Source organism: Chiloscyllium plagiosum, unplaced genomic scaffold (assembly GCF_037043375.1).
Source record: "Chiloscyllium plagiosum isolate Xiang-an unplaced genomic scaffold, Cpla_swu_hap1 HiC_scaffold_8, whole genome shotgun sequence".
Taxonomy (NCBI): Eukaryota; Metazoa; Chordata; class Chondrichthyes; order Orectolobiformes; family Hemiscylliidae; genus Chiloscyllium; species Chiloscyllium plagiosum.
The window spans coordinates 49,114,375-49,129,601 of NW_028270146.1; the positions used below are offsets into that span (position 1 = coordinate 49,114,375).

Consider the following 15,227-nt stretch of genomic DNA (forward strand, 5'->3'; position numbering starts at 1 on the left):
TCTTTGCAAACGTGGGAGAAAATCCAAGCAGACACGAGAGTACAAGCTAACTCCACAAAGACATTAACCCAAAGCTTTAACTGAACTGGGGTCCGTGGTGCTGTAGGCAGCTGTGCTAACCACTGAGCACCATGTCACCCACAATTTAAAGGAGTAGAATCTGTAAATGATTAGAACTAATGAGTCTTGAGAAGATTTGTAGCTCAGGTTGAGGTTCTGGATGCAAATTTGCTCACTGAGCTGGAAGGTTCGTGTTCAGATGTTTCGTCACCATACTAGGTAACATCATCAGTCAGCCTCCAGTAAAGCACTGGTGTTATGTCCCGCTTTCTATTTGTACATTTAGATTACCCTGGTTGATGTCATTTCCTGTTCTTTTCCTAAGTAGGTGGGGACTAATTGAGTTCAGAGTGCGTGGTTTCTAAAACTGTCAATTTAGAATAATAAGATTCCACAAGCTAAATCCAAGTAAGATTTTCACCATGAAAGTTACACTTGAGCAAAAGGCTTGAGGTTCTATACTACAAAGTGAGAATGAAATAGATACATTGATGTTTTTACTTTTCTAAAATTCATTCATGGCATCGTAGGGTCACTGGCAAAGTCGGAATTTATTCCACTATCTTATTAGCCCGGAGTCCGTAAAAGAGTAGTATATTTTTGAATTGTTGAAGTCCACTTATTGTAGGTACACACATAATGCTGTTAGTTAGGGAGCTGCTGAATTACGACCCAATAACAGTGAAGGAACTATGGTATAATTCCAAGCCAGGATGGACTTTGGCTTGAAGGGGAACCTGTAACTCAAATAGTACAAGTTTGACTACTGGCCAGGGACAGAAAGGTGTGATAAATGCGAGGCAAGTAGAGGAATCCTGAATGTAGCACTAGAGGAATGTCAGCTCTTGACTTCGCCCAAAAGGTATAAATACTTCAGAAACAAAAGCAGTTGTTGCTGAAAAAGCTCAGCAGGTCTGGCAGCATCTGCGAAGTGAAATTGAAGTTAAAGCTTTGGGTCCGCTGACCGTTCCTCAGAACTGATGGTAACTGGAGTGTTGGTTTATATGTAGATGATAGAGTTTTGTGGACGGTTTACAGAATAAACGATATATCGGGATCGAGCCGAAAAAGAGTGAAGAACAGTTGAACAGACTAAGGAGTCGATAACAATCTGGCTGGGAGGGTGATCAGCTGTTAATAGAGACAGAGCATCTAACAATAGGTATGGTAGTGTGTAATGGCAGACTGTGAGATAACAAGGCCTGGTGTGTGTAGTAGTGGGCTAGGGCATGAGTGAGTTCAGGCCCTAAAATTACTGAACTCAATTATTGAGTCTGCAGAACTGCAGGGTCCCCGAGCAGAAAATGAGATGTTGTTCTTCCAGCTTGTGCTGAGCTTTGCTGGAGCACTGCAGCAAGCCTGAGACAGAGACGTTGACCAGGGAACAGGGCAGTGTGGTAAAAGTGGCAGCCTACTGAAGCTCAGGACTTTTTTGCAGGCAGAATGTAGATGTTTTACAGTATCCGCAGTTCTTTCAGTTTTTAATTAGGTATGAGTACTTGCTCTCTGTATGGATGAGGAAACAGTCTGCAAAGAGGGTGGTAAAACTAATCACTGCACCATGTCAAGGAAGCCATTTAAGTGAAGTCAGCACAAAGAAAGGTGATAGTGATAGGGGATTCTATTATTAGGGGCACAGGTAGCACACTTTGTGAGCAGGATCGAGAGTCCCATATAGTGTGTTGCTAACCTGGTGCCAAGGTGAGAGACATCTCAAGTCACTTGAAAGGTTACTGGAGGCGCAGAGAGAGGATCCAGTGTTGTGGGCCATGTTGGCACCAACAAAGACAACAGTAGACAAAAGATCCTCTTTGGGGAATGTCAGGAAGTAAGAACATTATTAAACACAGGACCTCAAAAGTTGTAATATCTGGATTATTACCTAAATCAAGTGCAAAATGACAAAAGGGATTCAAAAATTAGGAAAGTAAATACATAAGGACATAAGAAATAGGAGCAGGGGTAGGCCATCTAGCCCTTTGAGCCTGGTCCGCCAGTTAATAAGATTAATGGCTGATCTTTTCATGGCCTCAGCTCCGCTTACCTGATATTTCACCATAAGCCTTAATTCTTCTACTGTTCAAAAAATTATTTTGGTTGCAAAAACATTTAACAAAGAAGCCTCAACTGCTTCACTGGCGTCGAATTCCACAGATTCACAACCCTCTGGGTGAAGAAGTTCCTTTTCAATTCGGTCCTCAATCTGCTCCCCCTAACTTTGAGGCGATGCCCTCTTGCCTTAGTTTTACCTGTTGGTGGAAACATCCTCTCTACTACTATCTTGTCTATTTCCTTCATAACTTTATATGTTTCTATAAGATCCCCCCTCATTCTTCTAAATTCCCATGAATATAATCCCAGTCTACTCAGTTTCCCTTCATAAGCCAAACACCTTTACTCCAGAATCAACCTGCTGAACCTCTTCTGCACCCTTTATAAGGGCAGTAATCTTTTCTCAAGTAAGGCGAACAAAACTGCATGCAATATTCCAGGTGTGGCCTCACCAGCACCTGATACAGCTGCAACATAACTTCCCTGCTTTTAAACTCAATCCCTTTAGCAAATGAAGAACAAAATTCCATTTGCCTTCTTAATTACCCGTTGCACCTGCAGACCAACCTTCTGTAACTCATGCACAAGGAAATCCAGGTCCATCTACATAGCAGCGTGCTGCAACGTTTTACTATTCAAATAATAGTCCTTTTTACTGTTATTCCTACCAAAATGGATGTTTTCACATTTATTAACTTTGTACTCCATCTGCAAGACCTTTGCCCACTCACTTTAAATATGTCCCTTTGCAAAGTTTCACAGTCCTCTGCACACTTTGCTCGACCACTCATCTTAGTGTCATCTGCAAACTTTGACACACCAAATGTGGTCCCCAACTCCAAATCACTGAGGTAAATTGTGAATAATTGCAGTCCCAACACTTATCCCTGAGGCACACCATTAGTCATTCATCCCAACTAGAAAAGCACTCATTTATCCCCACTCTTTGCTTCCTGTTGGTTAACTAATCCTCTATCCATGCTAATACATTACCTGTAATGCCATGCATCTTTATCTTATGCAGCAGCCTTTTGTCTGGTACCTTTTTGTATGCCTTTCAAAAAATCTAGATACACTACATTTACTGGGTCCTGTTGTCCACCATACTCGTAATGTCTTCATAGAATTCAAGTAGATTAGTTAAACAATGACCTGCCTTTCATGAATGCATGCTGCATCTGCCCAATGGGACAATTTCTATCTAGATGTCTTGCTATTCCTTCCTTGATAATAGATTCAAGCATTTTGCCCACTACATAAGTTAGCTAACTAGTTGATAATTCCTCATCTTTTGTCTACATCCTTTTTTAAAGCAGTGTCACATTTGCTGTTGTCCAATCTGCTGAAACTGCCTTAGAGGCCAATGAATTTTGGAAAATTACCACGATTGTATTTGCTATTTCTCCCTCCATCTCTTTTAGTACCCTGGGATAAATACTATCAGGACCAGGAGACTTATCTACCTTTAGTTCCATTAGCTTGCCCAACACTACCTCTTTCATGATGATGGTTGTTGCCATGTCCTCACCTGCCTTCGTCTCCTTGTCGATTACTCGTATGTTATTCGTGTCCTCCATTGTGAAGACTGACACAAAATACTTGTTCATTGACCATTTCCTCATATTCCATTACTAAGCCCCCCTTCTCATCCTCTGAAGGACCAATTTTACCTTAGCCAGTCTTTGGCGTTTTATATATTTATACAAAGTAGGAAAGGACATTAAATTTCCACAACAATAATACGACAGGAAGTATATCGTAAACTCTTGCAGCATAGACACAGACCCTTTGGCTCACTATGTCTATGCCAACCAACAACACCAAACTAACTAATCCTATTTATTTGCATTTGATCTACAGCCTACAATGCTTTGGCATCTAAAATGCTCATCCACATGCTTCTTAAAAGTTGTGACAGTACTTACCACCGGACCAGGCAGCATATTCCATATTTCTATCAACCTCTGGATGAAAAAAAACCTTTTCTCAGATCTCCTCGAGATCATATACTCCTCACCTTAAACTTGTGCCTTCTGACCTTAGACACATCTGTAATGAGTAAACAATTTTCACGATCTACTCTCTCTCTGCCTCTCATAATTCTGAATACTTCAATCAGATCCTCCCTCAGCCTCCATGCAAAAAGGGTCAGGAATCTAACTTCTGGCACAGTAGATAGGAGGCAACTACAAGAAACAGGTGTGGTCAGTGCAGGACTGAAGGTATTGTACTTAAATGCATACAGTACATGAAACTAGGTAAATAGGCTTGTAGCGAAGATTGGAATTGACAAATATGTTGTTGTAGTCGTCATAGACGTGGCTGTAAGGGGATCAGGACTGAGAACTAAATATCCAGAATTTGCATCCTACCGAAAAGACAGGCAGATGGGGTGGAGTTGCCTTGTTAGTAAGCAATGAAATTAAATCTATAGCAAGTGACATAGGGTCATAAGGTGTAGAATCTGTGTAGGTAGAATTGAAGAACCTCAAAAGAAAAAAAACACTGATGGGAATGATGCACAATAGTAGATATGATTTATTTTCTGCCCCACATCCTAACATAGAAAAGGCAAGTAAGAAAGGTGTTATTACAATAATCACGGGGTCTTCAATATGCAGGTGGACTAAGAAAATCAGGTTGGTTGTGGATCCCAGGGAATGAATTTCATGGAATGTCTACAAGACTGCTTTGGTTGTAAGTTTGCTCGCTGAACTGGAAGGTTTGTTTTCAGATGTTTTGTCACCATACTAGGTAACGTTATCAGTGAGCCTCTGGTGAAACACTGGTCCTCTGTCCCGCTTTCTACTTGTGTGTCTTGATCTCATAAGGTGGGTGATACCATTTCTGGTTCTTTTTCTCAGAGGTAGGTAAATGGAGTCTAAATCGATGTGTTTATTGATGGAGTTCCGGTTCGACTCCATTTACCAACCTCTGAGAAAAAGAATCGGAAATGATATCACCCACCTTAAGAGACCAAGATACACAAACAGAAAGCGGAACAGAACACCAACGCTTCACTGGGGGCTTGCTGATGATGTCACCTAGCGTGGTGACGAAACATCTGAAAACAAACCTGCCAGCTTCACAAGCAAACTTACAACCTGAACTACAAACCTTCTCAAAAATCGCAAGATGGTTTTTTGGAACAGCTTATGATAGAATGCACTAAGGAATAGACAATTCTGGATTTGGTGATGAAAAATGAGTCAGATTTGATTAGGGAGCTTAAGGTGAAGGAACCCTGAGGGAGCAGTGATCGTATTCACCCTGCAGCATGATGGAGAATCTGGAATCAAATGTAACAGTATTACAATTGAGTCAGGGGAGATAATGGGAAAACAGAACCCATCTGATTCACAAATGTCCTTTTGGGAAGGAAACTGCCATCCTTACTTAATTTGGCCTACATGTGAATCCAGACTGTCAACAATGTGTCTGACTCTTAATTGCCTTCTGGGCTAACCAGCAACACCCTCATCCTGTAAATGAATAGAAAAAATAACATAGAAAGACAAAAGGGAGGAGTTGGCCACAGCTGATTAGAAGGAGAGCCAGTGCAGCAGCAGTGGAACAGGACTGTAGACTGCAGGAGATTCTAGAGGTAATGCAGAAAGCACAGCAGATATTCATCTCAAGGAAGAAGAAACTAAGGGGAGGATGAGGCAGCCATGGCAAGCAGAGCCAGGGATAGCACAAAAGCAAAAGAAAAAGCATACGATGTGTGCAGATTAGTGGGAAGCCACTGCAATTTGGAAGCCTTTAAAAACCTGCAGAGGACAACAAAAAAAGTAATAAGCAGGGAGACTATGAAATAAGAGGGCAAGCTAGCTAGTAATATAAAAGAAGATTGCAAGAGTTTTTAGGCATCTAAAAGGTAAGTGTGAATATCGGACCACTGAAAAATTAGGCTGGAGTAGTAGTAATGGAGAGCTAAAAAATGGCAGAGGAACTGAATAGATACTTGACATCAGTCTTCACAATGGAAGTTATTAGCAGTATACCAGAACTTTAGTCGGGGACAGAGGTGAATATAGTGGCCATAAGGGTGAAGGTGCTGGGGAAGCTGAAAGATCTGAAGATAGATAAAACACCCAGGTTGGATCAACTACACCTCAGGGTTCTGAAGGCGATAGCTAAAGTGATAGTGAAGACATTAGTGGTTATTTTTCAGGAATCACTGGAGTCAAGAAAGGACTCAGGGTGCTGGAAAATGGCAAATGTACACCCCTGTTGAAGAAGGGAATGAAGCAGATGGGAAATTATAGGACGACTGGTCATTGGTAAGATTTTAGAGTCCATTAATAAGGATGAGATTATGGAGTACTTGGAAAACCTTGGTAAAATAGGGCTTGGTCAGCATGGCTTTGTTAATGGAAAGCAGCGCCTGACAAATCTGTTAGAATTCTTTGAGGAAGTAATGAGCAAGTTAGACAAAGGAGAGCAAGTAGATGCAATCTATCTGGATTTCCTGAAGGCCTTTGATAAGGCTGCTAAACAAGATGAGTCCATAGTGGTAAGGGAAAGGTACTGGCATGGACAGAGGATTGGCTGTCTGGCAGAAGACAGAGTGTGGGGATAAAGGGGTCTTTTTCAGAATGGCAGATGGTGACTAGTGGAGTCCTGCAGGGGTCATATTTGAGACCACAGCTAATCACGTGAACCCTGTTAACTCCTCAAAGATGCAGCTAGACCTACTGAGTTTCTCCAGCAATTACTGCTTTTGTTTGTTAACATGTTGCCTGGCCTGCTGAGTATTTCAGACATTCTTGATTCTCATTCAAGAACATGGATTCAATGTTTCTTTAATAAATGGCCAAAATCAGGGATAATGCATAATATGATGCATAATATTGTAAAATTCCAACAACACAAAGTTAAATTTCTGTGCTATATGTGTAATGCATTTGTGGCTTTCATAGCTCTAAACATAGCACAAAAAGCCCCAAATCTAAAAGTGAACTATTTTGTCTGCAGATACTGTCTGTCTAATCCATCATTCTGCATTATAGATTCCTATACCTACATTTAAAATGGAAACAGGTAATTTAAACTGGATCTACTACAAATATATCTTTCTGCCTGCAACATCTCAGTTCTGTGCGACTCATCTAGACAACATGCAAAAGTAATTAGTAGTTAAGGCAAGAAAGGCTCCTCTCTCCAATAGAGAGGCAATTGTTTGCATGCAGTTTGAGGGGCACCACTCTGTAACCATGTATGTGACACTGTTGGAAAAAGTTCTATACCTCAACCAACTGCTTCTCAAATTGCCATGAGTTGTCTGAATATATCCAAAGTTGAGGATGCTAGATTTTTGAACTCTAAGGGGATTGAAATATAAAAGAGGACAGGGAAGTCATAATATAAACATAGGGAGAAAAGAAAACAATTGTAACTTAATTCATACATTTTGTTATTCAAAATCAGAACTCAGGGAAGAAACCAGGGAAGAGGTTACTTAAATACAGACTCACTCAGTACAAAAAGTTGTGAAACAGAATATTACACTGGGAATGGAAGGAGGGGCATATGAGTAAACATGGCTTTAATTGGCAAAGATACAGCCAAATGTTCAGATTTTAAATCGGTTTGGAATCAACATTGCTTTGCCATGGAACACACACTGTGGGTTGAACCATGACATTTTTTTTTTACTCTTGTATGGGATATGGGCATTTCTAGCAAGGTAGACATTTTGCCCACCCTTTGTTGCTCTTGAAGCTATTACTCTCTAGACCATTTCAGACGGCAGTTAAAAGTTAACCAGATTTTTTTTCAGATTACTTACAGTGTGGAAACAGGCCCTTTGGCCCAAAAAGTCCACACCGACCCTCCGAACAGCAACCCACCCAGATCCATTCCCCTACATTTACCCCTTCACCCAACACTACGGGCAATTTAGCATGGCCAATTCACCTAACCTGCACATTTTTGGACTGTGGGAGGAAACCGGAGCACCGGAGGAAACGCACACAAGACACAGGGAGAATGTGCAAACTCCACACAGACAGTTGCCTGAGGCAGGAATTGAACCCAGGTCTCTGACGCTGTGAGGCAGCAGTGCTAACCACTGTGCCGCCCTATGGATATGAAGTCATACATAGACTATAGACCAGGCAAAGACAGATGACCTTCTCTCAAAGATATTCGTCATTTTAAAAAAAATGACAGTTGACAATGGCTGAGTGATCACCATTAGATGAGATCTAATTCTAAATTGTATCCAATTCAAATTTTACCACCCATTATGTTGAGTTTAAACCCATATTTCCAGAATATTAGCCTTAAACACAGAAATACTCATCTACAGACATTACCACAATGCTACTGAATTACAGGTTAAGCCTCCCTCCAAGGATTTCACTCTTTCTGTAGCATGTTACTCCCTCTCAGAACAGGACTGTAGGTTTTCTTTTATAAAAAAAAAGCAACACACTCCTCTGCTTACCAGATTTTGCTCTAGTCATCACATAGCCACCATTGCTAGATATGGTCAGTGACTGAGGTTTCAAGATCTCTCCTGGTGATGACTGGTTACTTTCTGATCTAGCTGCAGTAGAAACTTGGATGTAGGGTCCTACAGCAGCCACACGACCAGAGGTGTTAGAGTGCGCTGGTGTTGTTGGTGTGCCATTAATTCGATTCAGCTGCTAGAGGAGAAACAGGTTTGTTTAAAACAAACATCAATATCAAATTTTAAGGAAAGGTCAACTGTTTCACCACAATAAATTTGCATTATTAGAATCTTATCTTGACAAAACTGGTTTGGACAACCAATTTTATATTGAGTTGGAGGATTATGCCACTATAGTAGGATGGAAGGGAGGTAATGGCAAGTGGGACTTTAGGGGGTCCAATGGGACTCAAGTTAAAAAAGCTGAAAACAACTTCAGATTGACTGCTGGCTAGTAGACATTGTAAGAAGAAAATAGGTGGACAGTAATGGCAATAACTGCAGTCAGGAAGGAAAATGACGAGGTAGCCATGCCAGGAATTTTCCCATTGTCTCCATATACTTAGCATTCTTATGTTTGTACTGTAAATTCTAGTATTTCAGAGTACAAATATACAGTCATATAGCACAGAAACAGACCCTTCATTAATTAGACTATGTTACAGTTAATTGGTTGAGAAAACAATGTCATTTCACAAAGTAGTTGCAAATAAGTGAGTAATCTGATTTCTTGGTATTATGCTAATTTGTAAATAGTACAGGTCTGGGAAAAAAGAAAAGTGGTTTTGGTTGGTCTCGTAGCTGCTACTTGCTGATTTTCCTATCTTCTGATTGCTTTGAAATGTCCAATGATTACATGTCACCCAATTAGCAACTTAAAAAAATAGAAAACCAAGTGGCCTGGGTTTTTAGCCCTCTGGGCACACAAATGATGCGATGTTTTGAAACTATGAGGCTAATGATGCACAACAGATAATAATTTCCAATTATACAGATGTTAATGAAAGTCATTTTAACACAGCTGTTGCTCAATAATTCAGCAAAACAAAATGCAACAAATGGCATTGTATCATTACTTACTTATTAACAAGACAAAATTAGTGAAATCTTCATCTTTTAGGAAACAAGAGTTCAGATTGTGTGTTTAAAAGATCTGCTTGCAAGGATATGATAAGCACAAATCAAAGCAGTTCAGAACTCTAATGTTTCTTTGCAGAACTGTGCACATTTGTTCAATTACAAACAAAATCTTAAGATATAAAAATAGAAATCAGCATCATACAGGGATGTTTTCCTTTTGACGTGATTCAGATTTCTTCTTCCACAAACGTTCACGAAGTTCACTGATTCTTTTGTCCATCATCGTCACTTCCACATTACGCTTGTTAAGCAGTTCTTTTTGATGTTGAAGTTTAGTGTTTTGTTCCTGATTAAGTTTGTTGCGAATCTAAAAAGGACAGTAAATCCATAGTGTGAAGATGTTCTGTATCATACTGTGTTTATGAACTCTTCCTCAAGCTCAAGTTTCGTTAGTTGGTCAGGGAAAGTTAGGGAGCGGCAAGCTTCTCTATTGCTGCTTTTCTGTTGTGTGAGACCTATGCTAATGGTGCTGGCTCCCAGCACGTTGGTGTTGTGCAGCCAGTGCCAATCCAAAATTGACGCTGCCAGATTGGTGAGGCTGGTTGCCAGAATGAATTTTTTTGAAGCAATTGGTCTTCCTAGTGCCTGGCTTAAGTGAATCAGCCACTTGATAGACTGATTTTGTTTGCTTGCCTTCTTAACCATTGTGCAAAATAAGTACATGGAACTATAATGAAAGCAGTTTTTTTTTAAAAAAATCCTATGCTTCTATAAAGAACATCTTCAATCAAATGAAGATCACCATCTTCAGAAATGTCAAGGTGAATGCAGATTTATACTTTTAGCATTCAACAGTGTCATGACAAAGATGATGTTAAGATTCATGATCCTCTTTACTGAAATTAATTTTTTTCTCTTTGGTTCTAGGTACAATATGATAAAAATTCATACCGTACCTACAGTTCATGCCACATGCCTTACCTGCAGTTCTTGGTATAGCTTCTTTAATTCAACTGCAGCAGGTCCTGGCACTTGTCCATTATAAGACTGCAATCCATTAGATTTTCCTTTCCTCAAGTCGTCGAGTTGCTGTGTTAGCTGATCAACTTTCAATACAGCTGACTGCAACTCACGTTGTTTCTCATGGAACATATTATTGATGTGCTCAATTTCAGATGCTATGAGAAGAAAAAAGGGCAAGAAAAATAAAAAATAGCAACCTCCAAATTTGCTAGCAAAAATAGCAACCTCCCAAACTTCAAGAAAATAGCAAGACAATATTCTAGTTTAAAGTTAATGTGCTGGAAAACAGCTAAAATCCACATGTTGTACCATTGGGTTGTAGGAGCTCTTGGATGCAATGCAATAAGGATGTCATACATGCATGAAACCATCGCTCCTGCCTTTTCATTGACCTTAACATGTCTGAACTTGAGGGCATGTGGCACATATGACAAGCTAAGAAATTTCTCAAATACAGACTGGAGGACTTTGCCATGTTACAAATAGGAGAAATCATAAGGAATGGTATCGCTTGCACGGTCAACATTTATTTTTCCTCTCCAACTACTCGTGAGAAGTTGGTGACAAATCAATGCAGTCCATCTGGTGAAGGCAATTCCAAAATGCTGTCAGAAGAGACGGTTTTAGGCTTTTGATTCAGCAATGAAGAATGAATGATACAATTTCCAGTCATTTCAATGTGAGACTTGCAAGAGAACCCAGAATGCTCCCAGGTCTTTGAAGATTCATATGTTTGAGTGTTGATGCAGCTTTGGCAAGTGGCTGCAATGTATTTTCAGTGGCTGCACACATTATATCCCTGGTGCACTAATAGTGGAAGGAGTAAGGGTTTTAGAGTGGTTGTTGATCAAGCAGGCTGTTTTGTCTCTTATTTAGCCTTGAGTATTGTTGGACATCCAGGCAAGTAGAAAGTACTCCAGTGTTTTATACATTGTAAAACATTCCTTTTCAGGCATCAGTCAAGTTATAGCCATATAACAATTAATTTCTGATTTGTGCTCAATGTCAGTGTGCGCGCAGCTGGTACAGGTGTGTTTATGGTCAAGTGGAACACCTCAGATGTAAGGGCTTTGACAATAGTGATGCCAGAGAATTTCAAAGGAGATGGTTAGATTCTCCCCTGCTCAAAACTCTGTGGCTTGATGAATGTGAGATACAATTGTTACTTCCACTTACAAGCCCAAAGCAGCAATGAGGCCATGATTTGCTGCATGTGGGCACAGATTGTTTCATCATTCGAGTATTTGAGAATAGAATCAAGCAGTGCATAATGAAAAACTCCAATTCTGACATTATGATTGAGGGCAGATCAGTGAAAACTGGTAAGCAGGTCAGGGCTGTGCAAATGTCGCTTGATCGCACTGTCAATGACCTCAACGGACTGGATCTGTTGCCTTTAATAGTTGGAATACATGTGTACCCTGACACAAGTTTTCTTGTTGTTAAGTAAAAGCCAGTGTTCTAGTTATGTTGGAATAGCTTGGGTAGAAATGCAGCTGCTTCAGGAGCACATCTTGCAACAACGGAGCCATGCTGCTTCAGGGGAATCATTCTTTATCCAGTATCTAGCTGACTTGGTCATTCCTTGATATCACAAAGTGAATCAAGTTGACAAGAGGCTGAATTCAGTGGTGGTGAGGATCTCAGGAATAGACCAAGGTAGATGATCGGGTTCACACTCTAGCATCATTGCAAATGCTTCAGCAATTTCTTTTGCAGTAATGCTGGGTTCTACCAAACTTAGGATGCTGATATTCACGCAGCCTCCTTCTCAAACTAGATGGTCAATTGTACAACAACATTCACAACTGTACCTGGCAAGACTTCACATGTGCCCATTCATTACGATACAAAAAACAAAGACAGGTTCAGTCCAGGGATATGGAGACTCATAACTGAAAATAATGGTCTAGCTGAGAGCTGAGCAGAGATTTGCAAAGGTTTTAGCATAACTTATTTTTGCTGTTAATGGCTGTATTTACAAAGAATTCCAAGTACTTTCCTACAGCTACAGTAAACTACCCTGCCACCTTTAAAAATCTGCAAATCTGCATACTGTAAGGGCCCCAGGTGCTATTAGGGGAAAGAAAGCCGATTTTATGGAGTAATGGTTCCTTTAAGAATTAGGAACTGAGTTCTAGCAAAAAACGCTGAGCACTACTAAATAGTTCATGTGATCAGGTTGCCTGGGAGATGAACAATATAAAACAAAAGGGTCAACAAGAAGAGGGATGAGTTCTTGATTCAAGCAGCTTAGCTTGGGAGTTTAGAATAAGTTGAAGGAAACATGTTGTTTAGCAGAATTCAGTTGAAATTCTGGGCATTAGCAAAAAAATGCTGGAACTGCTCAACTACAGGGCTGCAATGGGAGGTGCATTTCTGGCATATCCAGGCTGAAGGAGGAAAGAGGAGAGATTCAGAGGAGAGAGAGAGATGGAGAGAGAGAGAGAGAGATTTTAGATAGAATCTCTTTAAATACAGAACATCAGAATTAGAAAAATGCCAGGGTGGGTTTGTTTTGGGGGGGGGGGGGTGGAAGCTTAGCAACTTTACAACATTTGCAGGAGATTTGAAGGGACAGCCTTGATGGATATATGCAAAAAGCTGAAGAAATCTTATTCTGAATTCAAGCTGTTAACAGCATCCAGATTAAGTTGTTACACATTCAAAGTTTGAGGGTTGCAGCGTTGGGGAAGGGAGAGGAAAACGGAGTCTTACACTTACACAATTGTATGCAATGCATTTTTGTTATAGAGTCATAGAAACAGATCCTTCAGTCCAACTCGTCCATGCCAACCAGATATCCCAACCTAATTTAGTCCCATTTTCCAGCACATGGCCCAATGCCCTCTAAACCCTTCTTTTTCATATACCCATCCAGATGCCTTTTAAATGTTGCAATTGTACCAGCCTCCACCACTTCCTCTGGCAGCACATTCTATAATCGCATCACCCCCAGCATGAAAACGTTGCCCCTTAGGTCTCTTTTACAGCTTTCACCTCTCACCCTAAACTTCTGCCCTCTAGTTCTGGACTTCCCCCCGCCCCAGGAAAAAGACCATATCTATTTACCCTATCCATGCCCCTCATGAATTTATAAACCCCTATAAGGTCACTCCTCAGCCTCCAACGCTCCAAGGAAAACAGCCCCAGCTTATTCAGCTTCTCCCTGTTTCCCAAATCTTCCAACCCTGGCAATGTGCTTGTAAATCTGTTCTGAACCCTCTCAAGTATCACAACATCCTTCTGAAAGGAGGGAGACCAGAATTGCACACTATATTCAAAAAGTGGCCTAACCAATGTCCTGTACAGTTGCAACATGACCTCCCAGTTCCTATACTCAATGCTGTGTCTAATAAAGGAAAGCATACCAAACGCCTTCTTCACTATCCTATCTAGCTGCGACTCCACTTTCAAGGAGTTATGAACCTGCACTCCAAGGTCTCTGTGTTCAGCAAGACTCCTCAGGACCTTACCATTAAGTTTTGCTTTTGCAAAATGCAGCACCTCACATTTATCTGAATTAAACTCCATCTGCCACTCCTCAGTCCACTGGCCCATCTGATCAAGATCCCATTGTAATCTGAGGTAACATTCTTCACTGTCCTCCACCACCAATTTTGGTGTCATCTGCAAACTTACTAACTATACCTCTTATGTTCACATCCAAATAATTTATACAAATGACAAAAAGCAGTGGACCCAGCCCTGATCCTTGTGGCACACCAATGGTCACAGGCCTCCAGGCTGAAAAGCAGCCCTCTACCTCCACTCTCTGTATTCTACCTTCAAGCCAGTTCTCTATCCAAATGGCTAGTTCTCCCTATATTCCATGACAATTTCTTTTTTTAAGGCTATAGTCTGCTAACCAGTCGTCCATGAGGAACCTTGTCGAACCTTTAGAAGCAAAGAGGTTCTTCTGCAGCTGTACAGGGCCCTGGTGAGACCACACCTGGAGTACTGTGTGCAGCTCTGGTCTCCAAATTTGAGGAAAGACATTCTGGCTATTGAGGGAGTGCAGCGTAGGTTCACGAGGTCAATTCCTAGAATGGCGGGACTACCTTATGCTGAAAGACTGGAGCGACTGGGCTTGTATACCCTTGAGTTTAGAAGACTGAGAGGGAATCTGATTGAGACATATAAGATTATTAAAGGATTGGACACTCTGGAGGCAGGAAACATGTTTCCTTTGATGGGTGAGTCCCGAACTAGAGGACACAGCTTAAAAATATGGGGTAGACCATTTAGGACAGAGATGAGGAGAAACTTTTTCATCCAGAGAGTGGTGGCTGTGTGGAATGCTCTGCCCTAGAGGGCAGTGGAGGCACAGTCTCTGGATTCATTTAAGAAAGAGTTGGATAGAGCTCTCAAGGATAGTGGAATCAAGGGTTATGGAGATAAGGCAGGAACAGGATACTAATTAAGGATGATCAGCCATGATCATATTGAATGGTGGTGCAGGCTCAAAAGGGCAGAATGGCCTACTCCTGCACCTATTGTCTATTGAACGCTTTATTGAAGTCCATATAGATCACGTCCACCACTCTGCTCTCAT

The 15,227-nt window shown here is 40.9% G+C and overlaps 1 protein-coding gene across 4 annotated transcripts in view; it reads right to left on the reverse strand.

Annotated features, from left to right (window-relative positions):
- ppp1r13bb (protein phosphatase 1, regulatory subunit 13Bb) overlaps positions 1-15,227 on the reverse strand; it is a 123,281-nt gene that overhangs the window by 19,843 nt on the left and 88,211 nt on the right. For 3 of the 4 annotated variants that reach the window (XM_043697523.2, XM_087989807.1, XM_043697521.2), the window contains exons 7-9: positions 10,631-10,827; positions 9,852-10,016; positions 8,564-8,765 (exon numbers count right to left, since the gene is read on the reverse strand). In XM_043697523.2, coding sequence (XP_043553458.1) covers positions 8,564-8,765; positions 9,852-10,016; positions 10,631-10,827 — 564 coding nt within the window. The remainder of the gene's footprint in view (positions 1-8,563; positions 8,766-9,851; positions 10,017-10,630; positions 10,828-15,227) is intronic. The other variant, XM_043697522.2, reaches the window with a different exon arrangement.